Here is a 15,536-nt window from a genome sequence, read left to right as displayed (position 1 = left end):
AAAATTAAAATAAGTTCAGGTGTAATCACGAAAATTAAACCTTATTTGAACTATGAGTGTCTGCTTGCCCTGTATCATTCTCTTATAGAACTACATATTAGATAATGTATCCCTATTTGGAACCATTGGCAAATTACCTTATTGAATCGAATCCAGAGACTATGCAACAAATTTTTGAATAACTTAATATTATGACAAAAAGCTTGAAATCTTCCCGCAATCCTTCTGTATGGTCATCGAATGATTTCTTTTTACTAGAAACCTATGCAATCTCAACTAAACATTTAAATGGGCTTTCGTCACCAATTTCTAATAATGTTCTGGGAATAACTACTCAGTGCAACTCTATAGGTAGAAGAGATAGAAATAATACCTTTTTGAAGAAATAATACAGTACAACCAAACACTCTCTGAATTTTTTGGGTGAGAAATTGTGGAATCCATTATCTGGCTCCGTAGAACATACCAAAGACCACACTAAGTTTATGGGTTTTGTTAAGCGTCATTTGATTGAAAAGGATAGGGCCGATGATCCAATGTAATGCCATTTTTACCCTTGCTTTAATTCATGTTATTTTATAGTGTCTAGTGGTGTTTTATTTTACTTAGCCTTTATTTCCTTTCGAGTTTTTCTTATTCCAAGGTTATTGGGTCGTCATTCATATCAACAACCTTTAGAGAATCAAATCAAACAAAGTCTGTAAGGATTTGTAATGAACTGGTTGTATGTCGTACCTTAGCCTTTAAGAACGACCAAATCACTACAACGTTTGTCTGTTGAATTGTTTAATGTCCTCGATATAAATGAGCCTCAAGGTCGTTGTTCTGCTTTTCTTAATCTTAGAATTAATTGTACACCTTGACAACTGTATATTCTGATTATATTGAAGCTTCTTTGAACGAATACATCAAGATAAAACATTGTCACAGCAACAGCATAAAGACATGTTGCGGCGTTGAACGTAATAGCAAGAAGAGACTGATAAGTGGCAACTCGTACTGCACGCACATCACGCAGTGTTATGCTTCGCTGATTCGATAGATGAGAATTCTATGTCGTACACAATTTTATATTACATTAATTCATAATATTATCACAGATTCTCAAAAGGGTCATTCTAAGATTAGTGATCTGGTCTGGTTTCATCATTTTAGCCCCATGTTTATCTTTATTTTTAAACTGATTTGCTCTCGGGCATGTTTTTCCAACGGTTCAGTGTGTGAATGTGTGTTTTTAATTACAGTATTATGTTAGTGTAACATTTCGCTTTACATCTGAGGCGTGTGAGTTCTCAATACCTTTTTTCTGACATATGTAATTCAATAAGTTTTGTGCACCAGAGGGCCCTATTATCATGCCCTCTTTTTGGCCACGGAAACGGGATTCCAATCCTTAGGATGGGGTTTCTTTTCACCATCCAGCTGCACTAATCTTAATCAACTTACTGTTTGTTGTTGTTACAATGTTGCTAAAGCATATTTCTACTATCATCAATAACTGCTTGACCTCTACATATTATTAAAATCCTTTCAACAGTATATATATTAATGACTGCTCTTTTATTTAAGGCCAACTGGCTTTTAGACTTGCACCTCACTTTAAACATACAATCGCAGAAGTTAACCAAAGCGGGAAAACAAATGTCATAGAGTAAGATGTAAGTTTAAATACCGAAAATATACCAAATGAACAAAATATGCTTGTCATAAAATCAAAAACGCAATGGTAAGTTGTGGTATTATAATGTTTATCTTCGAACTGATAAAATTCTTGGCAAGACTTCAACTAGGCGATAATTCCTCATCACTGTCCGATGAGTTCCGGTTACCGAGTTTGTCGGTGCAATTTCCATTTATCAGACGTTTTTTAATTTTTTTTTATATTGTTTTGCCCGAACTATAGGGCACCATAAAAAAATAAGTTATTTAGTTATAAAAACAGAACTAATTAACTTAATTTAATACAGTACGTTGGCGTATGTTCATTAAAATATTACCGTCTTTTATTTACTTTGATTTTTCCGTTCTCATGCTACACAACTTCCCTTATTCCCATTTAACGTCAACTCGTGCCATAACGTTAAAACCACCTTTGCTTGGTTCTAAACGAACTCATAATTAAGTAGAATTATTTCAGCCATTCTTAATGGTAGCCAATACCACAAACTATCCAGTAAATTTATGAATTAAATCAAATCGATAAAAACTCATGTAGCCATTTATAAGCAGGCCTAAATTCAAATAAAATCATATAAAACTGATGGCTGTCACTATTTCACTGGAAGAAATAGGGTGTTCGAAGCTATTTTTCACGTTTTTTTGTTAATATAACTTAAATATTATAACATAATGACCTAAGCCTAACCTAAATCTTCTTTTTAATCTAAATCTAACTCCAATAAAACTTTAAATAGCTATAATTAACTTTTTGCATACACATTCTCCTAACCTTCTATCTTTAACAACAGGCTGGGTGACCTACATGCGATGAAATAATCACTTCGAATATTAATTAAATTTAGATAAATTTTAAATAAATTCAAATCCATCCATACCAGTTCAAATATATGTACGATTAAAATCACATGAAATTATTAAAATTTAATTATATTTATATTATTGATAAATTTATTTGAAATTATCAGGTTGCTCACTTAATAATTAGCAATAAAGGTATCGAGCAAGCATCCGGGACATGGGTATGACCAAGTTCTTGTTAAAAATAAGTAACACGGTAATGATGGTCAAGTTCACGCACATATTCAAATTTAGTAAGGTCATGCTACATAATAGCGTAGAACATAAGCACGCAGCAGTAATACAGAGCATGCAGCATTTGTGTCAAGTAATTTTTATCTATTTTAAACTGTCCATAAACTTGCATTACAAGACCACAATGTGAACATCATAAACTTATCGTTGTAACTTAGTCCTGGAAATTATAACTTACAACAAGATTCAACACATATAAAACAAAATTCGTCTACTTTACAAAACTGTATGTTCATGAACACTTGTCCACTGATACGTCCAGCGACGTGTCTTAAAAGCTTTTCTCGTGACCTTTGGCTTTAGCGTCATCACAGTGTAACTCATCGTTTTCATCAACGTCTGTAAACAATAAACATATAGCACATATATAGCAATCTTCTATAAACAACTAATATGGTTAATTGCTGCTTTTGTTTAAAAACGCTTGTAAGTAAAACATTTGAATAAATTTTAACTAAACTGAAACACTGCTCAATATGTTTGTGTTGTATTCAAGTAACAAAACGCTGGTAGAAGCGATTATTAAAAAGTTTAGGAAGGAAGTTTTAAAAACTGATGCCTGAGAAAATAATGAAAGAAAAGTATTTTCTTTAATAGGAACGTTTACCAGATTATATAATCGTGCAAGTTTGTTTTGAAAAAACATGCTCATATAACAAAAAGTAACCGAATTTTAACAAAACCACATTCCCCCTGTGTACTGCAAATGATAAATCAAGCAGTAAATGTCGACAGTGGGTTTTGATTGTTAAAATGTCTAGAAATTGTCTATTTTTCTTATACAGGACTATCAAAGAGTATAATCTTAAACTTAATAGAATAATGTTTAAAAAACAATTAAACGAATTAAGTCAAACTTCTTAAAATGTTGTAAACGTCTTTGTATGCCCCCCAAAAGTTCATAAACTTAGTCATTTCTTGAACAAAAACCCCTGGTGACGATTGAACAAAGTTCCTACTAAAAAGTTAGATTAATCTATCAAAATATGTTGACGTATTTACGGCTTCCTAGATTTGAAAAGATGACGTAATGCTTTTCATGGGAAGAGCAGTACCGTGAGACCTGCATGAAGGTTGAAGTTTGGAATTACATCAGCCAAATCTAAACTTTTTTGGAGTATACTCATATAATTATATATATAATTAAGTAATAAACGCTGTAAGAAGTCTCAACAAAATATTAATGCTTTTAATGAAAGAGAGCTTGTTTTTTTATTGCAGCAGGACTAAAGTTAGCGCACAATTCCAAGAACACCAACTATAATACGGAAGGCATGAAATGTAAAATCTACCAACTACGAACAATCATTGAGAATTCTTTTGAGATCTGTTGTTTAAATTTATTTAATAGCCAATATGGGTGTTAATTGTTATAGGCAGTCCGTCATTAAGTTGCTTACAAATTTACGAGTAGTTTTCCCGACTTTAATATGTTCACCTTCTTTTTGGTGAAAACCTGCCTTGCTTGTTTTGATACATTGCAATTTTCAAGGTATAAAATCTTACAGAAAATCCTCATTTTCCCAGTACACCTGAAGAAGCAAGCTTATGCTTGCGAAAGCTCATGTCGAAAAATATAAAGTTAACCTTAAGAGTGCCAAACTATATCCTGTTTCTTTGTTTACTTTACAATTTGGTTAACATGGTTCAGACAAAAACAACTTAGTAGAAAATCCCCAGCAACACTGGTAAATACATAATTTGAGTTTTGGAGCAATTTTTTGTGGATAGTTCCCATGTAACGTGCAGTAGGCCTATAGGCAAAGTGAATCAGGGCTAAAAAATAAGGACAACCAGGAAAAAAGATAAGATTAAAAAGAAATAGAAGTTTTTCAATGGAATGTATTCATGCGACACGTCAGTTCAATGTAAAAGGCCACAGAACAAAGCTATGTGTCTGAAAAAAGAGACGCTATTTCCCACAAGTCTTGTCTAAGCGTGCTTTTGTTTGCAGGATAGATTTGACTGTCCTTTAACTAAGGCTGTTTCTATTTTTGTTTCTAAATGGCGCACTAAGGTATATCGAAATGCCCAAAATGAAAAGCTCTGCCCTAAATATAAGACAAAAATAAGGACGCAAGTGAAAATAAGGACAAAAATATTTTCTAAGTCACAGACCTTCAAAGTAAGGACAAATCTTAGAAATAAGAACCAACCTGTCTGCAAGCTATACCAGCTGTGGTTCTCAACCTTTCATGATCCGTGACTATCAAAATCCTTGCTGTGACTGTCAAAATCCTTGGCTCCCTGCTCATCAATAAAAAATGTAGATTATTGATTGCAAAACACTTTTTACTTCACTAACTTCGTGTGCAATAGCCTTCGCGCCGCTAATTTTGCACAAAAAGCACAAGCAAAAAAAGAAATACTTTGCCTTGTCTTTCTTATTACTACACTATAGCCTACAGTGAGGCATCTGCTCGTGGGCGCCGTAGAGTGCTCCCATAGACCCCTAGGGGTGGGCATGGGCCCCGTTTGAGAGACCGTGGGCAATGTATGCAATACGACAATACGACATCGGGCATCGCGTGTTTGTGTGGAAAAACACTGATGTAACCTCTGGCGGTAACTATATACGGTCTTGCTCCCATATACGCATATAATTGCACCCATGAGCATAATTTGTTTTACGGTACGTTTTTAACACGGTTTTGAAGTAATTATTATCTTATAAAGCTGAGTAAGATTTATTAACAAAAATAAAAGTTTACTAAGTGAGTATGTACGTAACCTTCACATGGATACAATTTCGCATCGGTGCAATTCCGAGGGAACCAGCTCTGGCGTCTCCAAAAAATTTCATTCCGTGAATTTTTCGATTCTATTGATCTATGATTCTATATGTGGGCATTTTTAGCGTTACTTTCTATATTGTTTTAACGATTTTTAGTCAAAGAATGCTTTTAATGTTAAAATAGAGATTTAACATTCGGTGCATAAATATTTCAAGCGGTTTGTTATTCGAAGTAGGAACATAACAAGTTTTTTGTGCTTATTTGTAGCAAACATTCCGTTTCTATTTAGAAACATTTTCCATGTTTATTATAGCAGCGCAAGAAAAGCTTTTATAGCCCTAATGTCAAAGAAAAAAAACTTTGACATCATGATCGCTCGTGATTCGTTTTGGGCATGTGCGGTAACATGTTGGCTACGTTTCAAGTGTTTAAGGTTAAAAACGTACAAAGATGTGGACACATAGTTAATCGTTGTTGAGCATGTAGTTACGGCAATAAATGTACAGCGTTTTTATATGTAAGTACAGTAATTAGCGCCGGTGATTGCGGCTAGTGAACGGAGATAGCTTTGCTGTTGTCATGCAATGGATGTATCCACCCATGACATATCACTGCATTAGCAAACTGGTCATAACGCAGTGGTTACGTCATGAAATAGTTCATACATAGTATCCGCAAAAATAAATATAACCCGTTTCATTTTTGCTACGAAGTTGGATCCACACTTATTTTTCCCACAGCAAATTCAAAAAATTGATTTGCTTTTGTTGATTGACTTTAGCACGAAGGTGCAGCTCTTGTCTATATCATTGAGTGCCTTATGAAACACCCACGTTATCGTGCCGATTAATTTGCAAAAATCACATTAGCAGAATACTAAATATATATTTATTTATATACGTCTACCTTGGCTCTTGCAAGCAGTAGCTTATACTAGCCCTCGTCAAGATCAAATAAATATAATGTATTCACATCTGTGTCTTTATTAGTATACTTATAATTGTAATACATTCTTATTTGAGACTGTTTTGACGCTACACTACCAAAAGCTGTTACAACCGGAACACTCATTACGTCACAAAACAGCTTTTTTCTCTGCGCAACTGCTAATGTTGCGCACAAGGCAAAGGCGCAACAGCATGCATTCAGCTTTGGTCATCTTGAGGGCGGTTGGAGGCTGTTAGCCGAGCGAAATAAAATTGATTTATTTTACACAGAGAATAGAGAATGTCGTCAATAAGTCATGAGGAATTTAACGAAATGACAGAGGTGGATAAAACAAATCAAATGCGCAACGCAACACGTTTTGCTGGTGTTGGAAAATCACTGCAAGGCGTTGGTTTGCCAAGTCAAATGACTTATTATGAAGGCATCGCCCTTACTGATGAAATGGACTTGACTGGAATGCTCAACACAAGCTATGTAGGAAACACCACAAGTTTCCTTCTAAACAGTGAAGAGAATACATGTAGCACAGTTGGCGAAAGAAAAGTCACCTTGGCTGAGATTATCGCATGCGTCATTTCAATTTTAACAGTAGCTGAAAATGTAGTGATTTTAATAGCGATTACAAGAGGACCCAGGTGCCTTCGCAAACCCCCATACTGGTTTATTGCCAGCTTGGCAGCGGCAGATCTACTCACTGGTTTTGAGGTTGTTTTGGCAATTTTTGTACCGGTTGGCAATTCGCCTCTATCACGGATTGTACTTAAGGTAAGTACCGACAACTGATATGAAAATAGAGGCAACCCAGGAGCAAAAAACTCTTTTTGCATTAAGTGCTGACAAAACATAACTAATTAATATTGACATTGTTAGCAGAGTAATTGTACCAGATATTCCTTTCCAAGTTTTTACTCTGATACATTTAACCTATTGTAGTCTTCTGCCGTTATATGGGTAATATTGCCGTATGGCGTATTAGAAGGCACCGTTTAACGGCTGCAGCAGGATATTTCGTTTCATCTTAACATATGTAACACGACGCTCGTAGAACGATGACGGAAAATGCTCACTAAACCATTGTAAGCGGTTGCCTTCATTCCAATGACTAATAATAATGTCAGCTGGTGAGCGCTCACGGCTGGGCTGAAATTTAGTAAGGTCAAACGTTGGTTTAATTGTTGAATAACTAAACGCATGTTTTGACGATGTAATGGATATTCCCTGAAGTCAAAAATGATGGTAATGACCACCCACTAATACGACCGCGACTCGAAAAAAAGTTGGAAACATTTATCTTGTGCCAGTGTTCTGAATAAAAACTGATAGTTTTGCCTTACATATCTCCTGAAACCGATCATTGTTTATTTTTACTATCAGGGTATGGCGGTTGTGACGTTCATTGTGTCAATCAACAGTCTTTTACTGGTTTCAATGGATCGTTATCTTCGCATTGCTCACCATGTTGATTATGACAGACTTCTCAAAAGAAGAACTGTTATTATGCTCATTTTGGCATCTTGGCTCATCTCTTTCGGCTTGTTCCTGATCACACCCTTACTTGGATGGTCATGCGCAGAGCAGTATTGTTGCGCCATGGACGGTACGTGAATATGACATTACGTTGCAAGGCGTGACAAGGGTGCGTGTATTACGTCCTTAGGTGGTGGTCGTCCGCAACAAAAAACACGTTGCGATACAAAACATTTGCGATTGCGCTATTTCCGGAAGTACAGTAATCTTAAATGCGAGTATGAGCTACATATGTGTGATACATTTGCAACCCATACACCGGGTAAACGTGACTATATAGAATTTTGGAGGATATTGCATCATTAGGTTTTATCAATATCAATTTCCTCCTAAACATTGTACTGAAGTTTCATCACACGCTTAGTTTTTTTTATCGGAAAATTAGATTGAGTGGGAGATATCATACATTTGGGAGTTTACCGTATTGCAAATAATATATACTATATAGCGCTCGGCTGAGCAAAATCTCTTAAAGCTACTTGGTTCAAATACGGCGTATAAAGAATTTGTTATCAGTTAGGTTTGTGGATATTACTTCGATTTTTTCGATATGTATATCGTGTAATGCTTCTATACGCAAATTACCAAATATAAATGACGTAATTCTGTTTTCTTGTTTCAGGCTTGTGTGTATGTCGAAGAAGCGTGTACGGTAGTTCAATCTGTGACACTCAGTGCTCCAAATCTTTTGTACCCTTCTCCAAACTTTACATCCTAACTGGTGTCGTGTATTTTGTAATATCCATTTTAGTCATGACCGGGTTGTATGCAGCACTTTTCAAAGTCGTGAAAAAGAAATCCTTTGGTCATCCTAGAACGGCAAACGGCAGCTCAAGCGGTACTTCCAAAGCAAAAGTAAGTTATATTTAGCTTCCTGCCGTTGTCACATACTTTTGCTGTACTACAAAGGAAAACGTAAAGCGTTTTCAAACGTTTGGTCGATGTTACCTTACTAAGTTATTTCATTATATGCTGCATGACGAAGGATTGTGCCGTTAACTGCTTAATTAGTGATTAATAGCAATGTTAACACTGATGGTCATAAGGGTAAAATTCCAGTTGGTGTTAGGCAAAGTAATGTTAGAAAAAAACCTTTCAAGAAGAATAGGTAGTCTACTGAATTTAAGAAGTATGAGAAATATAACTATTACTTGCAGTTATTAAATCAACTTGTATGAACTAGGAACGCATTTCGACACTATTTTCTGCAATAACATCAGCGTCATACGCCGGATAAGATAGTGTTACATAACTAAGCGGTCGTTTTCCCACTAACTACGGCACTAAGCGAATGGCACGCGTGACCTCATGTTGCAACTTTTCATGTCTTGCTGCGAACGCTTTTGTCAAACTTGTATGTAAGATATTTTCCCTGTGAAGTGTCTCATCATGGCCTGGTGATCGCGGTGAAACCCCGCAGGGAAATAGCTTTGGATTTGTTTCCTCGTCCCAAACTTCCAGTTGATGTTTTTAAGTTTTTGTACATCTAGTGAACAGTGACGCTTAATCGAATTAAACATAAAGAAAAATGAAGTTCTGTAAGTCAAACCGATTTCGTACTACTGTAACTCTTTACACATGATTTTTTTTAAATTAGAAGTGACCTCTGATGTTCTCAGACACTTTATTACAGTTTGGCGTGTGATTTCCAATAGGAGAAAACTCATCTTATTTGAGATGTCTCTGAATCGTGTCGCTTTGTCACCTCGAGATGGTTTTATTGCCTTTTGATTAAAGCCTGATTCACATACTCTTATATTGGCGTCGTAATAGCTGGTTTTGTCGGGAGTTGTTTCATACTGGAACTTTCTTTGGATGCCCGACGCGTAAGTATCGCATATGACGTTGACACATCAGCGTGGGAACACATGCGAAAAACGTGTAATAATAATCGGTTGTTCTTGGGAAGCCATTCTTGGACCCGAATCGGCAATTAAAAAAATTTTTCATGCATCGCACTCACCAAAAAAAAGGAAACATTGCCACATTCGCAAACCAGGTTTGTGGACCTGTGTCTGTCATCACAACAAAACTGGTTTTCGCAATCAACTTGCATAAGGAAGTGGCAATTTGCGCATTGGCATTTAGCGATTTGTCATTGCAAAGCGTTTGAATTTTATATTTGTGAAAACGTCTTGTCGTTTATAAATGGAGCGGTATATTTTGACAAGATGCTATAAATATGTCCTTAATCAAAAGTTGATGTCTGATAAGGGTAACTGAGAGATAAAGATAACACACAATCATACGATTGCGGTATTGCCTTTTAATTTGTCTTGTTCTTGTGTAGAATTCTTACGGTATTATTTTGGGTCTATAGTTCAATTCTGAATGCTTGTATCTAGATCAAGATAGATCGACTATGTTCTGTTACAATTTATTTGTCACTTTCAAGATAACCTACATAAAAAAATTTTATTATAAGATCTTTTTTACTTTCAGAAACGAGAGGTGCAGTTGGCGAAAACTCTTATTATTACCCTGGGTATCTTTGTAATTTGTTGGCTTCCTGTTATGGCACTCTTTGTAGCAGACCTGATAATCAAGTCCCCCACTACTCAACTCGCGAAAGGTGAGGTGCAGGTTTAAGCCTAATTACAATGCAGTAGTTGTGCTGTACTTCGCTTTACTATGATCATATATGGTCGATACCAGACATTGTTTCCCTTGTTTTACCTGAAAAGAGAATCGCTTTTCAAATGATACCTTGCTTGGTGCCACACTGTCCGACACAAGTATTGAGCCACAAAGTAGAAACACAACATGTAGCCTAGGTAAGGATCATTGGTTCATATTTGGACCCAGCCCAACTCGAGTAAAGGCGCCCATGCCAGCTTTCTCACCCAGCAAACGTATTTTTGTTGACTTTTAAACCTAAATTGTGGCGACTGTTCACGAAATACGATGACGTAATTTCACTACCAACCTTGTACAAATGGTTCTTCTGACTGATTTTCGAGACGTATGAACTATGATATCGTTTTGTATTCGTTTTAAATTTTCTCCTTATAAATAAGCATGGAAAAACTGAGGTGGCAGTCTGACTGAATACAATAACGTTTTCATTAAAGTTTTCATTAAGTTCCTTAAAGTTCACGTAATGATTAGTTAAATGTACACAGGTGAAGATGGACGCACGTTAACCCATTGTTTGGAATGGCTTAATTTTGCCTTGCAGTGAACTTTAAAATTAATTCAACGCCGACATTTCTTTTCCTATAAGGATATAAAATATGTTCTTTTTGCTTTAGTGTTCGACTACGCCTTAGTTCCATCGGTTGTCAACTCATTCCTCAATCCTATTATCTACTCCATCCGTTTACCGCGCATGCGTCAAACCGTCAAACAAGTTGTTCTACCTTGCTTATTCAACGGCGAGAAAACGTAAGTATAAGTATTTAATATCAAGTACTGAAATTGTAACGTATGATTATGAATATATATTAGTTTAACACTGGGCCGCATGTTTAATACGATATTGATATGATGTAAAGCTTTAAAAAGTCTACTTAAATCGCTACAAAAATCAGGACCAAATAACATTCCTCGTAAAAAGACTGTTAGGATACTATTTTACCGGTAAAATTGTACGTTAAAAGCCATTTTTCTGGTTTCTTGTCAACTTAACTTAATATAAATAAATATTATAACATAATAAGCCAACCCTAACGTATAATTTACGTGTAAATAAAATCCGAAATAGCTAGTATTTGTGCATACCAATTCTCTTAAGCAAGCCGTGTCCATATGTCCCAATGGGCTGCGTGACTTACTTATGGCGATGTGGCCACTTTGTATCCTAAAATCGTGTTTTTGGCAAAGGGACTGGGAATTATTTGCACCAACACATGTAGTCGGACTTTATATTACGTTTACTGTGGATAAGTGTTACGTAAGTTGGTAGGTAGTGTTCTTAAACTGGGCCTCTCAAACAGTCAACTGATATGGACTTTATTGCCCTTGGCCTCCCTTTATCCCTGTACTATAACTTCCGAATGACGGATTTAAAACCATCTAGTTTTAGTGTTGCCTGCACTCACCGACTGCTTTGCTTTGCGAAGGCATATTGTTCAACCGCATATTTCCCAACATTTTGTTGGTTACATGCTATGCAAGTACAAAGAAAGATTTCATCTGCGTAGCAGAATGGGAAATAGACAAAGCAAAATGCATTGCAAACTCTTTTTACAAACTTTTGCTGTTTAAAAGTATTCATGTCCTATAATAACAAGGTTTCTTTCAGTAAATATTCTAAACGTGCTCTCTATTAAAATGATAATGTTCTTACAGTGTTCCAAAATTCGGTCAAAAGATTAACATGTTTTCATAAACACTACAAATTGGCCTGCTCACGTTACTTTTGATGTATTGCTTGTACTGCGGAAATGAGTAATGAGCTCTAGCGTTAGTTATTGTTTAGAGTGACGTATGTATTCATAATACCTGTTTCCGCTTTAACAGCTTTACCAGGAAAGTAAGAGGAATGTCGAGTCGACCCTTTTGTCGAGTTGACCCTATTAGATATTAAAATGTAGCTAATGCATAGATATTGAGTACCAAAATGTAGCTATTGAAACTAATGCAGCTGATGTAAGCAACGCAACTAATGTAATGTAAAAATAATCTCGCAACTGTGATTAGCAACATTGGTTATACCGTACATTAGCTATACGTTAGCTATAACATTCTACATTAGCTACATTTTGATATTTAAAGTGATGCTAACATTTTTCAAACTCAAAACCGAATGTGGAAGCTTTCAATTACTCAAAGAGAATAATTTCTAAATCAGTTAATGTGGTAATTTAATTTCGTTCAGATGTTTACAAAACATTTATCACTATATGTGCAGGAAAGGCATTTTGTGACAAAAATCCCACTAACAGTTCTTCATATAATCTGTGTGCAGTGTGAGTTGTCTGTATTTGTCGATATGGTATAGGTTACACCACTTTCCTATTTCCTTTCACTTTACCACGGCCACAATCAAATTCCCCAAATAATTAATGGGTCTTGTTAAATAGTTTGAGTATAGTGATCACTTGCTTCGCAAAACAGTAAAAGATTGATTTAATTGTTTCCGATGACTTGTACCGGATAAGATTCGGCTATCCACGGATAATTCGTCTGGTTTGTACACTTCGGAAATCGTAAGGACGGTTGCTCTCGTCAGGTGTGTGGTGCTTTTTCAAGCTGTCGTCGCTTGAACAAGCAAGAACACGATTAGGCATTGGATGTTATCGCTAACCACTATTTCTATTTCTATATTTCTGCTCTCATTACATGATGCTCACAATGTTTTGATGCAATACGTAGAATAATTTTGTAATAATTTGAAGTTCATTTTTTAAATTGTGAGGTGTGTTTAGCAAATACGTGGCATGCGGTGTGGTATTACATGCGTATACCTCGGTTTCCTGTCATATTGAATTTAAATTGCGGAGCTACTTTCATCTAATTAATCATTGTTTTTTCTTTAAAGGTATTTTGGTGCAACCTGGGCCACCAACACTTCATTGGATCGCTCCATTCGGAGAAAATCGGTCAGAAAGCGCTTGGAAAAACTTAAAGGCCCATCTGGAAGTAGCACCGGTAGTACAAAGTCACAGCTAATTACAGCCAGATCGCGTCTGATGTCAACCAAGTCAGTCAAGTCACTGAACAGCGAAGTGTCTGTAAGCGTACATTCTTCTAGCACAGCACAGCCTGCCTCTGCCCCAAAGAACTGAAGTGTTTTTCTCTGTGATTTCACTCGCAGGACAATAAGTAAACCGCAGACGTTTGCTGAATGACCGAATTGCTTGTATATTGATTCGTACTGTGGCCAAATGGCACGCTTTGATGTAGGCACAGACATTTGATAAGTTTTTTTTTCCATTCACTACTGTATGGTGGAGGAAGTCAAAACACCATGACGAGAGCAATGAATACCCCTGAAAATGAATTGAACTTGCGTCACACGTGGACTTTTTATGCCAAAAAGGCCGCGAAACACCAATAGAGCAAGGATATATATTCACTCATAACGTAGAAGACCGCAAACTGCGGGGAACTTATTTGCTATTAGAATGTGGTTTTATGATACCTCCATAAACCGTTGCTAAAGAATAAACTGCATTTTCTTATGCTTAAATTAACTCATTCCAAAGCATCATACTGTAAGTATCGAACGTCTAACTGTTCTCTGATAACAAGATTAAAAAATCATGTGATTATTTTTAAATCGTGATTTAACTTAATGAGCAACAATATAATTGTGCTCTATTTCATTGAACTTGCTATAGGTTTGAATAAATATACCTATACCCCTTTTTAACACTGCCATGAAATGTGTTCTTTTTATTCAACTTATTGATTGCAACCTTTTCTCTGTTTGTTAGTTCAAACTTTTTAAACTCTAGCTTTATCTGTGTTAAAAATGTAACGCCGGAAAAAAGCTGTTTGTGAGTGGGTTTTCAGCCTGTTAACGATACCAAACGTTAACTTCCAAAAAAATCAAGGTTTTACATATATTGTGAAGGAAAGATTTGTTTTTTCCGGTCAATAGCCAACATTTGACTTGAAAGATCTTCAGAGTAGTGTATTATCTTTGCCATTAGCTCGTTTATTGTCACAGAACCGGGGTAGACACCATAGATCTGCGATGTTATGATATCAGAGGTTTAGAGTTTATGTTTATGGTATAATATTGAGTCATAGGCGGTCTCCTTATTCGTAACTTGCAGGTCGTGAAGCAGTATGTAGGAGATTTCTTTCCAGCAAAAAGCGTTTGGTAGAGAAAGGAAACCGGATGATATTCTCCATGCATACGTAAATTCATTTCGGCGAACAAGCTTCAATTCCTTTCCCCGTTTACCAAATATGACCCGAAGATCGACAAATAACTGTGACGTCTTGCCTGCACATATAGGGCACAACACCCGGTGTTGTGATGAAACTCATGTCACAAAATAACGACTGACCGGCTGTCGAAGTGACATTCGCAGCTGATCGCAATCCGATTGTTTATTATTCAGTTGGTTCGCAGGCCATTTACAGATGCGGTCATGCGGTTGCCGGTAAACACATGTAACTCATAGCATAAACCACAAAGCAACTTGTCTTGCTCTCAACTTGATTTCAAGGCGATTGTAAAGATATATATACTTTCCGGCGCAATAACACATTTCGCAGATTGATTTAATTTTAAGATATGCAAAGGTAAAAATGCACAAATAGAATTGAAAACTGTTTACTCGAATTCGGTTGATTCGAAATATCTTGAAGCAATTTCACCGATCCTGACGAATTCTCGATAGTCTACGAAAATTTGAAATAGAAAACTACTGATATAATTATTCGAAAGTCTCAACTTGAACCATTTCTCTGATCTTCGGGCACAAATAGCGCTCGCTGTCAATATTTCTAAAACGTAATCAATCATTCATTGTAATCTAAACAATATCATGAGTCGTTTTATCGTGGGCAGTTATTAGCTATAGAAACGTTGAGCGATAATTTTGCGATTTATAATTTAGTGACTCTTCACTTTGAAACTCTCACGTGGATTCCAAG

At 36.0% G+C, this 15,536-nt stretch overlaps 1 protein-coding gene across 1 annotated transcript; it reads left to right on the top strand.

Moving 5' to 3' along the window:
• Positions 1 to 6,641: 6,641 nt before the first annotated feature.
• Positions 6,642 to 14,292, top strand: LOC143460633 (adenosine receptor A3-like). The gene is made up of 6 exons (XM_076958222.1): positions 6,642 to 7,220; positions 7,830 to 8,052; positions 8,605 to 8,837; positions 10,425 to 10,554; positions 11,234 to 11,366; positions 13,465 to 14,292. Exons 1-6 carry the CDS (start codon positions 6,735 to 6,737, stop codon positions 13,709 to 13,711), a joined length of 1,452 nt encoding a protein of 483 aa, XP_076814337.1. The 5' UTR covers positions 6,642 to 6,734; the 3' UTR covers positions 13,712 to 14,292.
• Positions 14,293 to 15,536: the final 1,244 nt, after the last annotated feature.

This window comes from Clavelina lepadiformis, chromosome 5 (genome assembly GCF_947623445.1).
Source record: "Clavelina lepadiformis chromosome 5, kaClaLepa1.1, whole genome shotgun sequence".
Lineage (NCBI taxonomy): Eukaryota > Metazoa > Chordata > Ascidiacea > Aplousobranchia > Clavelinidae > Clavelina > Clavelina lepadiformis.
This window is presented reverse-complemented; position numbering and strand designations above follow the sequence as displayed.